Source organism: Peromyscus maniculatus, chromosome 12, assembly GCF_049852395.1.
Source record: "Peromyscus maniculatus bairdii isolate BWxNUB_F1_BW_parent chromosome 12, HU_Pman_BW_mat_3.1, whole genome shotgun sequence".
NCBI lineage: Eukaryota > Metazoa > Chordata > Mammalia > Rodentia > Cricetidae > Peromyscus > Peromyscus maniculatus.
In genome coordinates this window covers 29459479-29480903 of record NC_134863.1, presented here as the reverse complement: position 1 = coordinate 29480903, position 21425 = coordinate 29459479, and the positions used below count along the sequence as shown (strand labels likewise).

General features: G+C 44.9%; 1 protein-coding gene across 3 annotated transcripts in view; it reads left to right on the top strand.

Annotated features, from left to right (window-relative positions):
- The first annotated feature begins 1313 nt into the window (after nucleotides 1-1313).
- Nucleotides 1314-21425, top strand: part of Pla1a (phospholipase A1 member A) — a 34913-nt gene continuing 14801 nt past the window's right edge. For 2 of the 3 annotated variants that reach the window (XR_013043736.1, XM_076548850.1), the window contains exons 1-5: nucleotides 1321-1686; nucleotides 16858-17059; nucleotides 18698-18875; nucleotides 19311-19419; nucleotides 19829-19930. Coding sequence is in view for 2 of the 3 variants with exons in the window: in XM_076548850.1 (XP_076404965.1) it covers nucleotides 1614-1686; nucleotides 16858-17059; nucleotides 18698-18875; nucleotides 19311-19419; nucleotides 19829-19930 (664 nt within the window). In the remaining variant the exon portion in view is untranslated. Of the gene's footprint in view, nucleotides 1687-16857; nucleotides 17060-18697; nucleotides 18876-19310; nucleotides 19420-19828; nucleotides 19931-21425 lie in introns of all 3 variants that reach the window. The other variant, XM_006975739.4, reaches the window with a different exon arrangement.

Sequence of the window (21425 nt, the reverse complement as noted above, 5' to 3'; positions counted from 1 at the left end):
CTGGGAAAGAGGAGGCAGAAAGGCTGGATCAGGGCCCAGATTCATCTGGCCAGTTCTCTACTGTTTGGGAATGCTGTGTTCCCTGCATGGTCTACAATTGCTCTTGAGAGCTTCCAGCAAGAGAAGTGAGCTGGGTCAGTTGGAGATGGCTCAACTGTCTCTGGCAGTCTTCACTTACAGTGCCTTGTTCTGAAGTGTGTGTGTGTGTGTGTGTGTGTGTGTGTGTGTGTGTGTGTGTGTGTGTGTGTGTGCATGTGTTCACATGCTTATATGCAGGACATACAGGGCATCCAGGAGTGGGAACTCCAATGTCCTACCCTCAACTCAAATTGGAGAGGAACTTGGGGGAAAATTAGGCTCCCGGGTGTTGTAGGATGGGTGCATTTGGGGTTGGGCCCCCAAACTTTATGACATGGCCTAAGCATCCTGGAAACAAGAACAAGGAAGCTCTCAGATACATTTGTGAGCTTGAAAAGCAATGTCTGGCAGATCTGTGGGGCTGCAGAGATGGCTTAGTGGGTACAGGGGCTTGCCACCAAGCCCGATGACATGTGTTTGATCCCTGGGTCTCACAAGGGGGAAGGAGAGAACTGACTGCTGCAAGGTGTCCTCTGACGACAGCGTGTGCTGTGCCACTGCACACCACACACACATTCATGCACTCCTGTGCTCATATATGTGCACACACGCGCGCGCGCGCGCGCACACACACACACACACACACACACACGATGTGTGTAATAGGTTAGAACTGTATTGTTGTTCTAAAAGGCAGGGGTGGGAGTTGAGATAGACTATCTCCAGAGGACTCATAAGAAAATCATGACCATGGGGCCTTCTGTGCGCTCTGGGAACTGGAAGTAGGGGATAATAGTGGGTAGAGACTCCTTTTTCATCCTACACTGAAAATTTTAAATATTTAGTGTGTGTGTGTGTGTGTGTGTGTGTGTGTGTGTGTGTGTGTGTGTGAGTGTGTGAGTGTGTGTGTGTGTGTAGCACAGAGGTGCATGTCTGCCTTCTAACCCCAAGAGGCTGTGGTGCCGCACTCTGCAGAACCACATCTGATCTCCTGTTACCCTGTCCGGCAGATGTACATCTATGGGTGTTGTTGGCTGCACACCGGGTGAGGCCCCGGGCATCCAAAAGTGAAAGAGGTTTTCAGGCTCCAGCTGGCCTGTCTTCCCAGGGCCAAACATGTCCACAGAAATTCCATTACAGTGAGAGTTTTGTAACCACAGGGAGATGAAAGGCTGCCTTGGTCATCACTGACATTTCATAATGGGAAATGGGAGAGGCGTGGAAAGTCATTTCCTGATCTTGTTTGGCTCAGAGAGGAAGAACAGTGTGTTTCAACGTCCCCTGGTTTAAGAAAGGAAAAAAAAAAAAAGTGTGGGAAGGGTGCTCATTTTCATTGAGAAGAAGAAACTGAAAACTCTCGAGGTTATACAAATAGGAAGCGTTATTTATTTATTTACTTACTTACTTATTTTATAAGCCATGGAGCCAGCTAATGATCACTAAGTCCCAAGTGGGTGTTGCATGTTCAGTGGGAGGCTGGATTGTGTGATACTTAGGTCTCTCCTTCACACTGGCTCCAAGACTCCAGCCCAGCGATGCCTCCTGCCCTCTGGGAGAGACGCTTCTGGTTGTGGGGACCACTTTTGTGGCTCAGCGTGGGAAGCTCAGGTAAGCCAAAGGTTGGGATCTTGGGTGGAGTCTTATTTCTTAACCTGCTGTCTTACACAGCACTGATCTTGGAAGGTCCCCTAAAAGTCCTTTATCTCCCCAGGGGTGATTTTAAAAGAAGGGAAAAAAAAACCCTACTATCATAATGGGAACGGCGGTAAAATCAGCGCCTTCTCCGCTTACCAAAACCGAACTTCCCCTGACCTCCTGACTCATTTTCTAACACCCGAATTACAATCCTTTTCACCTTGTGCAAGTCAAGGTGATCGTAACAAAATAAACTTTGATTTACTCACAGGTATGAGTTTTCATCCTGCAAATAGCCACTGTTTCAAGATGCAGTTCATTTTAACTTTGCCAGATGAACTTTGGAAAGCTTTAAGAACAGTTTTGTCACTGAGATTATTAGATGTTCTAATCCTACCAACCCAGCTCAGGCTTAGGTCAGCCGTGTGGATCATGATAGGTAGTCTCTGCTAACCACAGATGCCTGGCAGAGTCGCTTCCCTCAGATGCCATTTGCATTGTATCTCTCCCCTGGTGAGAATCAGAACATGCTACCCACGTTCTTAATATAGTAATTTCACCAACACCGCCCCCCCCCCCCGTGCAAACACATGCACACAAATACACTCACACACGTGCACATACACACATATGCACACACACATGCATGTGCAAACGCATGCACACAAACACACACACACACACACACACACGCACGCACACACACACACGCACGCACACAGGGAGGAGCAGCACTCTCAGAAGGGTCCCCCTCTGCTTCCCAAAACAAACTGCCTTTTTTGCCCTCCCTTAAATGTTTCTAAACTCCCACCTGGAGTTGCTCAGACTTTGGGGCTGTTTCTAGCCTTCACCTCTCGCACGGGGTCGGTCTTTCCTACTCCCTTGTTCCCGCGCAACAGAATGGATCTATTCTCTCCTAGAAGCCTGAGTGCCTTTTCAAGGTGCTGCTCCCCCATTTGTTTGTTCCCACAAGGGGAGGGTTTGGGGCTCTCCAGTCTCTTGCAAACACTTCGCCCAGTGCTCTGCATGCAGGGCATGCTCAGTGAATGGGTACTGCATTGCTGCGCAGTGGACCGCGAGGCGGCAGACACTGATGGAATACCGGCTTTGTGTCTTAGGAGCTGCAAGGCTTTGAGGAAGTGGCTTTTCTCTATATGTGTCCTTGGTGATTATTTGTACCAATTGGGATGCCGTAAAGGACTGGACGTAATTTGTGTGCAGATTTGACCTCTGACAGTTGCTTATGTTCTGGTGATTTTTATTATCAGCGAGTAGTTGGTGGGATAAAGGGGGACAGACTTGCCAGAAGCCATTCTGGAAAAAGGATAGGAGGGATCCCTGATGCTCCAAAGAGAGCTGGGGGCGTGGCTGGCTCCTTGGTCACCACAGGACTGTTCTATCCCTCAGGAGGGGCAGGAGGCATCCACTGCGGGGTGGGCTTTGAAATCGGAGGCTGTGAAGACTGGAAGGGAGTTGTTTTCACACTTTGTAACCTTACCTCTCAGCAAGCTCAGAGGCTCAGGCACAGAAGGAAGGAGATCAGAAGTCCTGAGCCAGGTACCTGGTTGGGGCGAAGGCAAAAAACGAATCCAGGTCTAAGTGTGGGAAGGATTCCAGGTGCCCGTGCAAGAAGGGGGTGGGCAACAGCTGCCAGCAAGATCTCGGGAGTCCTCACCATCTGGCTGGCCTATGTCTGCCGCTCTTTCTTCACACAGGCCTTCCTTGCAGGCCAAGGTTTTCAGTTTCTCAGCGATTTCTCTCCTTTCCGATTTCTCGGCGACTCCTCTACCTTCCCTCCTTAACTGCGGTCAACAGTGACCGTGTTTACCGGGTTCGTATTTCCTGTTGTTAAAAACTATGTTTAGAAATCCAGAGGGTTGGTGGATAGGTGGAGATTGAAAGGGGACAAGAGCATAGTTGTTTTAAGGGCAGCCACGGGAAGAAGAGGAGAGGAAAAGGGGATTAAAGGAGACAGAGGCCCCAAGGCAAGGGAAAGGAAGAGATCAAAGGGGCGTGAGGGAGGGAGGTGGCGATGTACCGATTGACCAAGGTGACGTTAATTGATTGTGTGTGTGTGTGTGTGTATGCGTGTGTGTGTGTGTGTGTGTGTGTGTGTGTATGCACACGTGTGTGTGTTCATCACAGTGATCATGTTGAAGTCAGAGGACGACTTGGGACATCAGTGGCTATCATCGTAGGTCATCAGGCTGGGAGACAAGCAGCCTGAAGTGCTGAGTCATTATGGTTCCTGAGTGTTTTCTGAAGTCACTCTAACTGAGTCCGATGGCTCTCTAGGTGTGTTCTCTGAAGTCACTCTAACTGAGTCCGATGACATTTCAAGGTATTCTCTGAGCACCACATTTTCTAGCGACAGGCCTCATGGTCCAGCTTCCCACAGGTTTCATGTTTATTTACACTTTCTCAGCAGAACTTTTGAGTTTTTGAGAGCCAATGTGGCTGGTATCTTATCCTTGAATCCTTCGAGCCTGGAGTTTGGGTGCTTAGGAAGAAACAGCTGGGTGTGGGCCTTCTTTCCATTTTCTGACATTTATATAGGCTGGCTAAATGATCCTAGCCCTGAAAGACTACTTCATCCCCCAAAAAGAGTCCCTAGGGTGGCCCACATTAGTTACTGCTGACAAAGTGACCCACAGACCAGTTCAGAGCACAGTTGTGTTCTCTGGGGAGGCTAGAGGCTTAGTCAGGGTTTCAGGAAGCTCAGGGCCTATAAGTATTGAGCTGAGGCAGAAACAGCAAAGAAGAATCAGTCAATGTGGCCTGTGATAGCCATCCCTCCACAGGCAGCTGAAGGTGATGCCGTCCCTTGCATGTCTGGGTGGAGCCCACCTTCCATTCAGCTATGGTGGGTATCTCCACCCTTCTCCAATTCTGAAGTATCCTCAGGGCCATGTGATGGAGGGAGGCCACTACTTGGAACTTGGAAGTATTCTACAAGCTCCACACTTGGCCAGCCAATATTTAAGTCTACATCCTCCTTCCTTTTGCTTACAAATCCCTCGCCAGCTGGTATACCACCAAAATGAAGACAACCAAATTAAGTGAGAGCCACAATTTATTTATTTTTTAAATTACACTCATGATATTCATTAATTACACTCATGATATTAATCACATTTGTGGTATTCATAGATTACATTCGCAGTATTCATTCAATTATATATGTATATACATATATATATATATATATATTTAAATTTTAAATGCCTAATGTCATTTCTTGAAGGGGTGAGGAGGTCTTAAATACAAGCTTACAGCACAATGGGAGGACGCTGGAGGGCAGAAATTCACTACTGATGTTTTACAATCTTGCTTCTAAGCTGTTAATGCCCATTATTCAGAATACACAGACAAGGAACTTCCCTTAAGCATTCAGAAGGGTGAAACCTGGCAGGGAATTAGCATAGGGAGGATATCAAGGTCAAGGTCCACAAGCAAGGCAACAGTTACCCAAAATGGGGGGCCAAGGCCCTACAGGTCCCCCTTTTATTAAAAAATGAGCTTCTGACTTGGGTTGCATGGGACGTCAGCAGGTCACCTTACCAGTCATGGAGACACCTGCCCAGGCCACACAGGTGCTCTGTCTTAGGTTGGTGAGTGCCCCCCCCCAAGGCATTACCCGTCTCTGAATACTCATTATCATACAGGCTCAATTGTGTGTGAGCTGCATAGTTAATTGCTGCCAAAGATCTCAAAGTGGCACTGGGCTTGCAATCTGTGTGTTCGATACAGAAAAGACCCACAGAGGTCCTATCTCACCCATAGCCAGTAGGCTAAAGGCAACTGAGCCATTCCCTTCCTTAACGAGCCATACTGTACGTTGGAGTCCTTGTAAGATAGTATCTCAAAAGCAACTGGAACTTGAGTTTATAAATTTATAATTTTCAAAGCCAATCGAGATGTATATAACTACTGAATTAAATTTATCATGCCCAATAGAATGAAAGATTAACTAACTGTGGTAGCTACTTTTGTTGCCAGGGTCTCTCCACTGTGTTGGCTGTAGTAAGCAATTATGAAATGGTAATCCCAGAAACAGTAGCAGCGGTGTGCGCCATTGTTATAATAGCAACAGCGGCAGCAGCAATGTCAAATTCTCTTCTGGATTGTGTGGACATCCACTGGCATGGATACAACTCCAGTAAGACGAACCGCCAAGGCCCGTTTTTCTTGATCCCAGCACGACTTTAGCTGGCAGCTCTTCTGGAGAATCCAATCTCATGGCTACAGTTCCTAGGCTTACATTAATGCTTGCCAAAGCTGGCCATATTGGGCTCTCAATCTCCATTGGCATCAGAAGGGTAGATTTTTTTCATGAAGACCCATTAGGTCTCTGTCATGTTGGGGTTCAGCAGCAGCCACAGGGCGCGTTCAGTGGAAAGCCACAATTTTTAAGATTTCAATTGTAATAAGGTATGAAGTTGTATTCGAATTATAGATACAGCTCTCTCTCTATATATAAGATATAGCGTGATCCTTATGACAGACATTTTATGTGTGTAAAATATTTTAATATATGTAAAATTTATATTCTGTGCCTGGATGTGAAATTCTTCCTGTGGATATAGCTTGTGGTAGAGCTCTTGCCCAGTATGCGTAAGACCTTTGGTTTAATTTAGGCCAAATTAATTATTCATTCATCTTAACCCAAAAGCAAGGTTTGGTGGACTTGAGACAATGACCCTTTCATATCTCCTAAACAGACAGGATGCTTTTATGTGTAGGTAGGGCATCTAGGATGATGATGAAAGATTTTCATTTTCAATTTCGTCAACTATCAGCCTAGATTCTTCAGGCCTCACTCCACATGCTGGTCTAGTTTGTCTAACCTCACCCAAGCCCTTGATTCCCACGGCTGAGGCCCTGGACCTCCATCTGCTGTCCTTGCCTTGACATGTGTGTACTCCAGCCCATCTAATCTGCCAAGCTCTCCTCTTCTCTTGGGCAAGAGTCTTTCCACATCAGGCTCTCACTCTCTCACTGGGTCTACATTAATGCAGGGTCTCACAAATGCTGACTTGGCCATTTCCCACCAAAGTGTGATCTCAACGACGGCAAAATTACATCTTCCTTCTTACATCATTTCCCCCGTGGCACAGTTAGACAAACAGCAAGGCTCCCAGAGCTTTCTTGAGATCCACTAACCCTGAGACCAGGATAGTGGTGAGCTCTGGAGGGAATGCAGCCACCCTCTAGAACTGAATACAGCTCCTTACTTTGGCTAGGGGGAAGTTCCAGTGAACTTTAGAGAGTGATGACTGAACAGTCATGAAGCACATTTTTGACATGACACACTCCGCTAACCAAAGTCAAGGGGGCTGGAGTAGGGAGGGGAGGGACTACGTGGAAGATGATGGATGGAATTCAGCTTGGGGTAGCTTCCATTCTGTATGCCTGACCCAAGAAGCTCTGTGTGACCATGAGGATGAAAGAGATAGAGTGTGTCCCTCCCCGGAGCCTGGGAGTTATGCCACTTGACTTGTCATCTGCCAAATCTGTCATCCATGAATTTTCCAAGTTCTCTTTACCAAGGCCAGAACTCTGTTTTCCCAAGAGTGAAGGTGACCAGCACAATGTGGTCTAAGAAGCTCTCATGGCCTCGGAGGAATGCTGTGGACAGGGAATGGTCCTGGGTATAGACATGTCCCCTTCCCTCTGAATGAGAGACAGACACTGTCTTTGGCTGGCTGGTTGACTTCCAGGTCCCCTTGCCTTCATAAAGCCCTTGATGTGCCGGGAACTCCCAGGTCTGCTTAAAAGGGAATTTTTGACCCCCAAAGCCTAACAGCATCGTCAGAGTTAACCATCCAGAGAAACTCTACCCCAGGACCAGAGAACTTAGAAGTCCAGTTCTCCATTCCCAGGGAATTTGGGCTCCATTACCTGGAACACTTCCTTGCCACCTTCCATTTCTTCTTACAAAGGACTACCCTGAAATGGCTTCTATGGTCTTTTCTCCCATCAGCCACTTCTCTTTTCTCTGAAGAGTCTTGTGTTCTGAGTTGATAAGGTATTCCTGGAGGCCTAGTGCTTTTAAGTTTGCAGAATAGATTTTTTTCCCCCTCTTTGGTTAAATTCTAGGTATTTTCCATTACAAAACCAATATCAACTGAACACATAAATGTATGCAATCTATTCCTGCTCATATTTAGTTTTTCTCTGAAGGCAAAAAAAAAGATAATAAAATAAAATGTGCATAGAAGTTACCTCTGGGGAGAGGGCGTATGGAGAGAAAAGTTTAAGATTTTTAATTTTATTTTTAGGGATGTGCAGGGATTTTCTATATTGATAGATTATATACTGCCTCCAGCACCCCCTTTGCACTGCTTTGAATCATTAATTTTTTTTTAAGTAATGGAAGAGGCTGGAGGGATGGCTCACTGATTATAAGTACTTGCTTCTCTCACAAAGGACCAGGGTTGAGTTCTCAGCACATACCTGGTGGCTCATAACTGCCTATAGCTCCAGTTCCAGGGCATCTAGCAACCTTTTCTAGACTCTCTGGGCTCCAGACATGCATGTGCTACACAGACATACATGTAAGCACTCACACTTACACATAAAATGAAAACAAATCTTTTTTAAAAAGGAATAGAGACTTGGGACAAAAGTTAGAAAATACATAAAATTTTACATGAAAGTTACGTAAAACTTCAATAAAGTAGTTGGGGAAATACTGCCTACAGCCAAACACACAGACACAAATATTTAACCTTTATCACTCTGTAGACCAGGCTGGCCTCGAACTCACAGAGATCCACCTGGCTCTGCCTCCAGAGTGTGGGGACTAAAGGAGTGCACCACTGCCGCCCAGCCTAAGTGAGGGATGTATTTAACCCCTTTCTGACTTTTTGATGCTTCCTTCCATTGACTTTTTGCTCTTTTAAACGTGAATGTAAGAAAATTATAAAATAACGAGGATATAAGAAAAGTCATTAAGAAACCATGACAGTCTTCTACCAACGTCCTAACCATCCAAACAAATGAAGAAATGTGAACTCGTTTTCTTCCAGATCCTCTTTGATTTCACATCACAGGTTAGTAAATCACAAACGAACACAGTGTTTCTTCACTTTTGTCCACTAAAATGCAGCTAGGTCCTCCCCAGACTTTTTTCCCTGTTATGTACATTGCTGCAATGTGAAACATTTAAGACTGCTTTCTGAAAACGGAACCACGGAGTCCCAACTCAGGGGTCCTCTCTCACTACCATCAAGTTGTTCTCCAAAGTAGTTGACTCATGCTATAGCCCTGCCTGCAATATGTAAAATCTCATTTCTTTTCTCGCTAATCTTCTGGATTATTTTACTGTTTAGTTATTGCCAAATTGATGCCGATTGTAGATTTCATTAATTCTTGCCCATCACTCTGAGAATTTTTCATCCAAGAAACCAAACTTCTTTAGTTCTAATAATTACCTTTATAAACATTTCTCTTCTCATTGCCTTGCTGAGATCTTTTTATTCTGTGTTTTGAGACAGGATCTTATTATGAACCCTGGTTGGCATGGAACTTGCTGTGTACATAGACCAGGCTAACCTTAAACTTGCTCTGGTCCTCCAGCTTCTGCCTCCTAAGCTGTGTGCCGCCACATGTGGTGGCTGGCATCCCCTTCCTTCAGAGAGCTAGGACTAGGTAAGTATTAGAGCCTCTCCCTCTTGTTTTGTGTTTATTTTATGGTGGTGTTGCACATTGAACCAGAGTTTCACATATTCCAGGAAGCATTCTACCACTGAGCTACAGCCTCAAGGGCGTGTGTGTGTGTGTGTGTGTGTGTGTGTGTGTGTGTGTGTGCTCATTGACACTAGGGATTAAGCTGGGGCTTTGCACATGCAAAGCACACATTTTACAGACTCCACACATAGCCCCTATACATTTGCATTTTAACAGTTTCTAATACTGCTGGATCCGCAGTGTTGATTCCTTTCTTATTTCGATGATCACCTTTTTCATTTTCAAATGAAACAAACTTTAAAAAATTCTTGCTAGAGACTTTCAAATAATAAATATACTGATAATACAAAGGGTACAAAAATGAAGATAGAAATGTCATAAAAATAAAAATAGGCACAATGACAAGAATGTATATATATATATACCCACCCAATTGGGAAATTGAAACTGAAAATACAAAGGGTAAAAGAAAAAGTGAAGACAGAAAATGTTACAAAATAAAAATAGGCACAGTGAAAAGAATGCATATAGAAAAAAACCTAATTGGAAATTGAAACAAAAAAAGAACAAAGACCACATCACGGTCAGACAGAGGCTAGTCCAAGGAATAAAGGGATTCTTAAATTGTAATTTCATTCTTCTTATTGTTGTTACTGTGTATGTGTACTTGATGGGTGGGAGGGCTCTGCATGTGGAGACCAGAGCACACTTTGTGGAGCTGGTCTTCTCATTTTACTTTTCCCTTTGGAGTCTGAAGACTGTTGATGTAACCAACCGTCTTATTAAATAAGAAACACAGAACCAATGTAAAAGAGAAAGCCGAGAGGTCAGAGCTCAGAGCTAAAATCTCACCCTTCCTCCTGCGGTGCTCCTACCTCTCCGAAAGAGAACTACTTCCTGTGTGTATGTCTTTTCATAGTCTTTTTGTTCTGCCTTCTCATTGGTTGTAAACCCAAACATGTGACTGCCTCGTCACTGTCTGTAAGTACCGCCCCCCAGGTCTTAAAGGCATATGTCTCCAATGCTGGCTGTATCCCTGAACACACAGAGATCTACCTAGCTCTTCTACCAAGTGCTGGGATTAAAGGCTTGTGCCACCACTGCCACACTCTTGCTATGGCTCTAATAGCTCTGACCCCCGGGCAACTTTATTTATTAACATACAATCAAAATCACCTTTCAGTACAATTAGAATACCACCACAGAAGACTGAACTCAGATCACCAGACTTATGCAGCAAATGCCTTTACCTGCTAAGTCATCTGGCCAGCCCTAAAGAGATTGATATTTTAAATGTTAGACAATGTAGTGATCTAACACACAAGGCAACTGAAAGAAAAAAAATAATATGCATACCTCAAAAAATGGAAAAGCCCAAACCACAAATAATGCACTTAATGGAGAATGTCTACCAGATTCTGGCAGTAAGGACTATGTCTTTTTCTCTTTCTTTCAATGCTCATCTGTCCTCCATGTTTGGTTTAAGAAAGAGCTGGATGCGTGGGAAGCATCGGAATATGGTTCACTGAGCCATGTCTTAAACTCTTAAGTGACTGACAGTTTTTAAAAATTTAAAAAAAAAAATGTTTATGTGTATATGCGTGTGAGGGCATATACACATGAGTTCAGGTGCCCACATTGGCCAGGAGAGGGCATCAGATTCTCTGGAACTGGAATTATGGGGGCTGGTGAATCATCCAGTGTGGGTGCTGGGAACCAAAGTCAGGTTGTCTGAAAAGGTAGAAAATGCTCTTAACTTCTGAGCTATCTCTCCAGTCCATGATCAACAGTTTTATCATCTTTTTTTTTTTTTTTTTTTTTTTTTTTTTTGTTTTGTTTTTTGTTTTTTGCGAGACAGGGTTTCTCTGCGTAGCTTTGCGCCTTTTCCTGGAACTCACTTGGTAGTCCAGGCTGGCCTCGAACTCACAGAGATCCGCCTGCCTCTGCCTCCCGAGTGCTGGGATTAAAGGCGTGCGCCACCACCGCCCGGCCAGTTTTATCATCTTTAAACACTGGCATTTTCCCTTTCTCCCTTGTCAAATTCTATAATTTATTGTCTTGTCTCATTAGCAAGGGCTAGGACCTCCGTATAATATTTAACAAAGGCAACGGCCTAGATGACTTTCTTATTTTTTTGGGACAGGGTCTCTCTGTGTGATTCAAGCTGGTCTAGAATTTAAGATCCTCCTGCCTCAGTTTCCTGAGTACCAGGACTCCAGGCACATGCCACCACACCACAAGAACAGATTGGTTCTCAATTTTAAGTGAAGTCACATCTGTTGAGAAGAGCATATTATTTTTACATTAATATTACAAATATTACAAAAATACATTGCTGTTACAAATCCTTTATTTCTTGCATTAGGCCCTGGTTGGCCATGGTGTGTGTGTGTGTGTGTGTGTGTGTGTGTGTGTGTGTGTGTGTGTATTTGTTGGTTTGGGATTTTTGTTTGTTGGTTGGTTCGTTTTGTTTGGTTTGAGACAGGGTTTCTCTGTGTAACTGTCCTGGTTGTCTTGGAACTTGCTTTGTAGACTAGGCTGACCTCGAACTCACAGAGATCCTCTTGCCTCTGCCTCCCAAGTGCTTAGGTTAAAGGCGTGCGCCACCACTGCCCAGCAAACATGGTATATTTTTGTGCCTTTTGTTCTTGTTATCCTTGATGAATTTTGATTTGCTGGCATTTTATCTAGATTTGATAATTTGATTATTCTCATAAAACGAGTTAGTGTTCTGTCTCCCATTTTCTATTCTCTGGGAAAGGATGTGAAATTGAGGATTTGGGGGTTGGTAGAAGCCCTCTGTAAGTCTGTCCGGCCTGTTGGAGTTTTATTATGAATGATTTCAAAACTACTATTTCAATTCCTTTGTGCTATAGTTTTAAAAGTGCTCTGACTGGGCAGTGGTGGTACATACCTTTAATCCCAGCACTCGGGAGGCAGAACCAGGTGGATCTCTGTGAGTTCAAGGCCAGCCTGGTCTACAGAGTGAGTTCCAGGAAAGGCGCAAAGCTACACAGAGAAACCCTGTCTCGAAAAAACAAAAGAAAATAGAAAAAAAGGTGCTCTGCTTTTGTTTGTTTTTTCTTTCTTGACTAAGTTTTGGTAAGCTGTACTTTTCCAAGAAAGTATCCATTTTTAGAAAGATCTATAGCTTCAGTTTCTGGCTGGGTATAAAAATGTTCTTTGATGGTTTGAAAAAGAATCATTTGTGTCTGTATTGATTTCCCTTTTCTGTTCTTGATATTGTTTACCTGTGACTTCCTCCTTTTTTCTTACTCTGTCTTATCAAAAGTACATCTGGTTTATTATGCTTTTTGGAGAACCAGCTCTTGGAGTGTACTGTGTGTGGCAGATGCTAGCTAAGCACCAGAGTGTACAGAATGGATAAAAAGCCTTGCTTTGCCTTGCTTGAAAATCTATTCTAGCTGCCGCTGGTGCACAGTTTTCATCCCAGCACTCGGGAGGCAGAGGCAGGCAGATCTCTGTGAGTTCAAGGCTGGCCTGGTCTACAGAGCGAGTTCCAGGACAGCCAGAGAAGCCCTGTCTTGAAAACAAAATAAAACAAAACAAAAAACCCAAAATCTATTCTATTGCAGGAGATAATTAAAAAACAAGTCCCATAAAAAGTGCAATGTAGATTAGAAGAGGATGGTTTCTACTAAAGTAAAGAGATCACGGTAAGAAAGATTGAGGGGATCTGAGGGGAGGTACAGGGGAGGAGAGAAAATGGCACCTGACAGGCAGGCTTGATGGGACAGAGGGAATTAACCATGCATGTGTCTATCAGAACATTCCAGGAAGAGAGGACAGCCAGGATCAAGAGCTTCTGACAGAAGAGAGAACCAAGGGGACACCTAGCTGGAACAGTGTGTGAAATAAGATTTAGGGAAGTGTAAGGAGCACAGCGGTCTCTGTGCTCACAGATGTGCCCTAGGAGGATCATGTTTGTCATATTAATTTGCTTTCCACATTAAGTGTTGTCCTGAGACTAAGGAAATTTTACAGTCATTTGTACAAAGTCACAGAGCTGTTGCTTTAAATATTTTTGCTCCCCTGGATCTGAACAGACATCTCAATAATTATATAAAATCATTTGTCTCAGAGGACTGAGAAGAACTCATGCGATTTCACTCTCTCACTTAGGCTCATGAATCCTTGGGTGAGAGGACCAAACTCCTACCCTCTGCTTCCAGTTAAAGAAACAAATGTCTGCTAGGGTCCAGCCCCACACATTGGGTGCCAGTTGCAGGGGTCCCTGTGACCTTCACTGGCAGCTGAGAGACAAGCCGTGAGAGATAAGAAGGCAGTTTCACACACCACCACGCAAGAGCCAGTGAGTCTGACCTGAGTGGTTTATTTTAGGCTTATTTAAACACAGCACAATGTGGGGAAAACTATTCTCATGATGATTAACTCAATCCCACATTCACACAAAGCGTACTAAGTCTCTTTGAGGAACAAAATAAGCTAAATACAGATCAGGCGTGACTACTAAAACTCTTCGTAAAGTACCTGCGACCCCTTCCATACACACAGATCCTGTAGACTGAGAAAAACAAGTATCTGAGAACGGGTCTGGAGGAGGGTCTGGTGCCAGAAAGTCTCCAGCCACACAGATTACACAAAGGTGTCCAGGCTAGAAAGCATGTCTGCTCCAGCCTTCTGGGAGAAAAGCAGGTTTTGCATTCCTTCCCTTGAGGGAATAACCCTGGGTACTTAGCATCCCAGATTCCCTTAGTGCAGTGGTTCTCAACCTTTCTGGTGCTGTGACCCTTAAATGCAGTTCCTTATGTTGTGGTGACCCCCAACCATAAGATTATTTTCATTGCTACTTCATAACTGTAATTTTGCTACTGTTATGAATCATAATGTAAATATCTGTGTTTTCTGATGGTCTTAGGTGACCTCCGTGAAAGGATCATTTGACACACCCCCCCAAAAAAAGGTCATGACCCACAGGTTGAGAACCACTGTCTTTTTTTTTTTTTTTTTTTTTTTTTCTGAGACAGGGTTTCTCTGTGTAGCTTTGCGCCTTTCCTGGAACTCACTCTGTAGACCAGGCTGGCCTCGAACTCACAGAGATCCGCCTGGCTCTGCCTCCCGAGTGCTGGGATTAAAGGCGTGCGCCACCACCGCCCGGCTCGAGAACTGTCTTAATGCATTTCTGTGAACACAAAGACCCCTATGCCCTCTACAGGGCAGGGCTCTCAAGGGGTCAGACAAGATCCTTGAGAAACGTGTAGTCCATTCCGTGGACATCAGCTTCTATTCTGAATGAAATACCGAGGGCTTTTGCATAGAGGAGCTTATCTTGGTCACTGTGCTACAATTAGACCAAAGGGACCGCAGTGTCGGCAGGAAAAGCAGCGACAAGCTGTGGCAGTGAGCTTGAGGAAGAGCTGTGGGCCAGCCCAAAGTGGTAACTAGGTAGGCAGGGATGGCTGAACTCTGAATGTACAATTCTGATGACAACAGGATTTGTTTACCATTCACAGGCGAGGAGCAAAATGAGTCCAAGACATTTGTCCTCAGATGCTGCACTGACTGAGTTGCTGAGGGTGTTGCTCATACCTCATGTGTTCTATTTCTTTAATGTCAACCGTGACCTTCCTGTTTCTTTCGCTCTATCTGGAGTAGCTGTATTCTTTTTTCCTTAAAGGATTGACTTCATAAACAAGCTTTGAACTTATGGAGACCCACCTGCCTCCGCCTCCCAAATGCTGGGATCAAAGGTGTGCACCACCACGATTGCCCTAAAATAAAAGTTTTTTTAAAAGATGAACAGTTCCAAGAAGGTATTTGATTGGTTAAGGTGGGCTTAAAGTCCCTGGCCAGAGGTGAGTGGGTTGCTTCCGGTTGGTCAGGCCTAAGTTCTGTTTCTAGCTCTCCACTGGTTGCATTGAGTTTCTATTTGCTAACTTGGGAACTCAGTCTTCTTGGTGCAATGGCCTCCCTGTATGTCATGTTGATGCTGCATTAGCCACTATACACAGAGTTGAACGTGGATTTGTTTCTCTGCCATTCAGTTTTTTATATTCTTCACTTTCCATCGTGATTCTTCTTTAATGGGCACGCTGCTTAAGAGTGTTCTTATACTTCCCATGTATTTTAAAATTAATTTTGCCATTGGTCTCTAATTTTGATATTTATTTAGATGATATTGTCTGAGTGATATTGATCCTTTTAGTGACTTCGAGGCCTTCTTGTGTTAGTTAGTTTTATATTTCTACAACAAAATATACCAGATGCTGCTGTGGGATGGTCTGTATGGCAAATGTGTTGCTCTGATTGGTCAATAAATAAAATACTGATTGGCCAGTGGCTAGACAGGAAGTATAGGCGGGACTAACAGAGAAGAGAAAAGAAAGAACAGGAAGGCAGAAGGAATCACTGCCAGCCGCCGCCAGGACAAGCAGAATGTGAAGATGACAGTAAGTCACGAGCCACATGGCAAGGTATAGATTTATGGAAATGAATTAATTTAAGCTATAAGAACAGTTAGCAAGAAGCCTGCCATGGCCATATAGTTTGATAGCAATATAAGTCTCTGTGTTTACTTGGTTGGGTCTGAGTGGCTGTGAGACTGGCGGGTGACAAAGATTTGTCCTGACTATGGGCCAAGCATGAAAACTTTAGCTACATGATGCAACTAACTTTAGAAGAAGTGAGTGTCATGTAGTTTTGGAAGTGCAAGTCCAAGACCTCGCTGGCTGGGCCTCTTCTTTGAGTAGGATGCCATAATGGAAGCACATATGGGAGAAAAATGTCAGGGGTCAGGCATAGAAAGAGTTAATAAAGAGTCTGAGGTCCCACCATCCCCTTCTAGGGCATATCTACAGCGAGCCAAGGACCTCACTAGGCCTCACTATTTTTTTTTCCAGTGCTACAGATCAAACAGGCCTTGTACAAGTGTTCCACCACCGACCTACCTTCCCGGTCTTTGTTTCTTGAGATAGGGTTTCATTGTTTAGCCCAGGCTGACCCGCAATTTGCTATATAGCCCAGTCTGACCCCAAGATCACAATCCTTCTGTCTGCTTTCCAGGTGGCGGAATTACGTGTGTGTGCCACACACTTGGGTGGGCTCCACTTCTTAAAAACCCACTATACCTCTCAATACTGTCATCTTGGGGGACAGAATAGGTTGGGGGGAATGGAATACCACAATTATACTCAAGCCATAGTACTTACTAAGGGGACATACTATTCTTCTCTGAAAGGATTTAGTTCTGCCAAAGGTGGTGACACACATCTATAATCCTAGTATTCAGGAAGCTGAGGCAAGGAGCTCATGAATTTGAGGCCAATGTGGAGTCCTGGAAGAAGATTGTGTCTTAGAAAAACCGTTAGGGCTGGTGCAGCAGCTCAGCGGTAGAGTACTTGCCTGACTAACACGGTCCTTCTGAAAAGAGATGGCCGCGCTCTGAGTGTTCTCTTGCTTTGTTTCCTCTAGGGAGTGTACCTCCTACCGCCCAGCCAAAGTGCACTGACTTCCAGAATGCCAGCTTCCTCCGAGGCACCAACCTCAAAGTCCAGTTTCTCCTCTTTACCCCTTCCGACCCCAGCTGTGGGCAGCTACTAGAAGGAAGCAGTGACATCCAAAACTCTAAGTTCAATGTCAGCCTGGGAACCAAACTAATTATTCATGGATTCAGGTGAGAGCTAAGCAACCAATAGTTAAGAACCAAAGAGACCATAATGCCAGGGGACGAATGTGGGGAGCGTGAGGAGGCATGAATTGACTGCCCTTCACATGTTCCATGGCTCACGTCCTTGAAGGTGTCTCATGTGAACTCTGCACACATGTGTCCCCCACTCTTGCTAGCACACCATTGCCTCTACCCGGTCTTTATGACCCTGGAAAAGCCATTCCAGTTTCCACATCTGGATTAAAGGGGCGCGGGGGGGGGCATAGGAATAGTCTTCATGGTTCTTGGGCAAAAACATGTGCTGTTATCCCCCAAAGTGTGGTTGTACAGCATGATTCATCTTGGAAAATGAGGTCACAGGTTTTACGCACTCACTTGAGGATAACAACATGGTACTTTTTGCCCAGGGTTTTATTTCCTCTTTTTTTTTTTCTTCGCTTTTTTCCATGATTTTTTTTTTTTTTTGACTGGAGAAACTTTTGTGTATGGTTCTACTTCCATCGTATCCAGGGGTTAGCATTTCTCAGGAGCCTGACAGTTCTGCAGTTTCTGGTACCCTACTGTCCAATTCAGTCACAACTCTTCCTTCAAACATCTTTTCCCCAAAGCCCACTGGCAAGACCAAAACAAACAAACAAACAAACAAACAAAAACAAAAACCAAAAACAACAACAAAAAAGAAAAACAAACAAACAAAAAGCCCAGAGACAGTTTCTGAGAAGAAAGGGAGAAAGAGACTGCAGGGCATAGAGAGTTGGGGTACCCATTGAAGAGGTGTTCCCCACTTCTTCACATCTGGCCTCTCTCTGCTCCAGGGCCCCAGTCACATCTGTTTTAAGTTGTCACTTTCCATTCTTTTTCCAAAGTCATTTCTTTAACAAGTCTTATATTCAGTCACTGTCCCAGGCAGAGTGTGTGTCTCCAACCCCGGGCATGGCTGATGGAACCAGAACATTCATCAGGCAGCTCTGCTCTTAACCTCGGGGATCACTTTCCAAAGTGCATGCCCCATCTCTACTCCTGTCTCCTTGTGAGCATGCTCACAGTGGCCCACAACAGGAGCTGGAGCGTCTTGCCACACTGTTAGGAAGTCTTTCTAAAAATTTCCTAACATTATCTTCCTGGAAAAGTCTTAAACTGTAGGTTCTAGACAGACAGGGACCTGTCTTTATATCTTGGAAATCCCCCAGCATACCCTCAAACCCATAGGTACTCAATAAACATGCTGTGAATGAACGGAAGGGCACACGGATGAATGAGAGCCTCCTCAAGGAAAGAACCTATCATTTAGAATGAGAATTTAGACTGCACGTTTCAACTCTAAGTACAGAGTTATCTTTCAAATAGTCCAGAGGCAGAGCAGTGCAGATAGTCTACAGAGCTTTGTACAAAGGGGTAGACTGAAGGGAGGTGTGGGTGCAATCTGCCCTGAGGTCTCCATTCTGCCTGGAACAAGAGACACTTTCAGATAATTCACATGAAGATTCCACATATACTGGTGACTCTGGAATGATGTCGCCCCTCGGCACTGTGTGACTGGCTGTCCTCAGTCTTGACTTCTCTAGTTTGGGGAGTAATTGGGGTTTCTGTCAACGGCTATCAGTTTGGCAAGTAATGCTCCTCTGCATTTTGACCCACGTGTAGGGCGTTAGGAACAAAGCCCTCTTGGATCGACAAGTTCATTCGCACTCTCCTGCGGGCAACAGATGCCAATGTGATTGCTGTGGACTGGGTTTACGGCTCTACAGGCGTCTACCTCTTCGCTGTGGACAATGTGGTCAAGTTGAGCCTGGAGATCTCCCGTTTCCTCAGCCAACTTTTGGTAGGTCAGGAAAGGTTTGGGTTAGTTGTGCGCAGGGCACAGCAGCCAGAAAGAAAAGGATCCCCCTTGAGATTAGGAGCAGGGGCAAAGCCACCCAGGGAGCTGGTTTTCATCTTAAATCTGGAGCTGGATTCTTGGGGTGCTGACAGACAGGGCACTGAACCTCCCCCAAGGTCCTCAGGCCTCCATAAAACATGTCACTGGACAACAACTAGTTTGCTGACAGTGCAAAATTTAGTAGTCTCTCCCAAGAAATGACATGGTCATTGTGTACTTGGAAGTGAGGGAACTGAGGGGTGCAGAGCCCAGAAAGAGGAACAGTGATTGATGGATGAGAGGTCTTTCCTTGTTCTGAAGCATGTGGACAGGTGCGTGGGGCCCAAGGCCTTTGTTTCAGCCCAAGTGGAACCCACCGTCTACCATTGCCCATTCCAGGAGCTGGGTGCGTCGGAGTCCTCAATCCACATCATTGGTGTTAGTCTAGGGGCTCATGTTGGAGGCATGGTGGGACAGTTCTACAAAGGCCAGTTGGGACGGATCACAGGTAAAAAAAAAAAAATGCCTCTCTATCTTTCCTCTCAGCTGTTACAGACGGAGAGAACTTTCTTCAGAGACTCTTCTAAAGTGAACAGAGGGGATGTTGAGCCCACATCCTTCTGTCTCATAGAATCTTCCAGAGAGGCCCTGTGGGATGGTTTTGCCAAATTGATATTATTGTGGTTATGTTCATTTTAGAGCCAGAAAACTGGACCATTGAGAGGGCACCACAGCAGAAACAGAGTATGGGGTTTCCTGGGTAAAGTGGTCCTGGGTTGCTTCTCCCAACCCTCGGTCCTGGATGGATGATTCTATGAGCTGAACTGGAGGGACTGCCGGAGAGGGCAAAGTGTAGAGCCATAGTGTTTCTGGGAGGTGAGAGGAAACAGGATTCTAATAGCAGTCTGTCTTTATAGGGCTAGATCCTGCTGGACCAGAGTACACCAGAGCCAGCCTGGAGGAACGCTTGGATGCTGGAGATGCCCTCTTTGTAGAGGCCATCCACACAGACACTGACTGTGAGCTGGGATGATGTACCTGGGATGAGGGAGAGCACATGGGTTAGGGCGCACCTAGTGGTGTGGCCCTGGCCAGAGAGCCCCTGTAGGCCAGAGGACTCTCACTCATGGACCAAAATTGTTTGCTTGGCAATCTCACTGATTGATGGACATTGCTGTCTGGGTCATATATGGGAAAACCATGCTGCCTTTTTAGGCTTTATGTGTCTGGCCCCAGAGGACGGGGGCATTCCACTCCCCACACATGCAGGCCAGTCAGGATTTCCCTTTTCCCCAGAGGACAAGCCCAGTCCCAGGTCAGGAGAGAGAATCCCCTTCCAATAGTCTCACACACACAGGAAAGTCCACCTCAACTCTCAGTCCAGCTTGTCTTTCTGACCACCTGGGAAAGGATTAGACAATCATCCTCGTTTCTACCAGAAATGCGATGTCCCTATGGTGTGCACTGTGCTCAGTGTACTGCAATGAACAAGAGAAACAATGTCTGTTTTAGACCAAAAGGGTTTACCATTCAAGGGAGAGAGATGTCTGTGTCGCATCCCTTTAGGTCAAAAGCCTTCCGGCATCCAAAGCACACAAGGCATGAAGAAGCCCATGCAGCCATATTGTCCAACCTATTCCTACCTTCACTGCACAGATATATTCCAAGATCCCCCAACACTTCCTCTACTAGGCTAATTGATCTTGCCCATGACCAAGGTAAGTCCTTTACTTAAGAGCAGTCCCATTCATGGAAACAGAAATGCAATGATGGGTAACAGAGAATGAGGGAGGAGGAATGAGGAGTTGGCACTTAGTATATAGTTTCAGTTTGGGATAGTGATGTTTAGACAATAAAGGGTGGCAATGACTTCTCAATATAAATGTAGACAATCAGTAAAGGCACTGAGCTGTCTACTTAAAAATTAAGACGGTAGCCAGGTGGTGGTGGAGCACACCTTTAATCCCAGCACTCGGGAGGCAGAGCCAGGCGGATCTCTGTGAGTTCGAGGCCAGCCTGGTCTACAGAGCGAGACCCAGGACAGGCACCAAAACTACACAGAGAAACCCTGTCTTGAAAAACCAAAAAAAAAAAATTTTTTTTTACTATGTGTGTCTTATATGATAAAACTCGAACCATTGTTTTCATATAAAAAAAACAAATTTTAAAAATGAAGTAGAATTCTTCTGTCCCCAAACTTGCTAAATATGTTTCATGTTAGATTCATAGTTCCCTGGCTTAGGTCTCTTTGGCCTTTTGAACTTGGAGCCTCTTCTGTATGGGACTGAAGATAATAATTCTGCTTATTCAATCAATATTTACTGAGCTAGGTAGCCAGTCCTGAGAATACAATAATGAGCAGGGATATGAAGTTAGGCATCTGTTCATTTATTCGTCCAATAACTACTTATTAGTCACTCACTGTGAGCCAGGTATGGTGGTAGGTAGGTGTCAAGGACTCAGAAAAACAACAAAAAGGTCAGGGAAATACCTGGAGACTTCATTCGAGGAAAT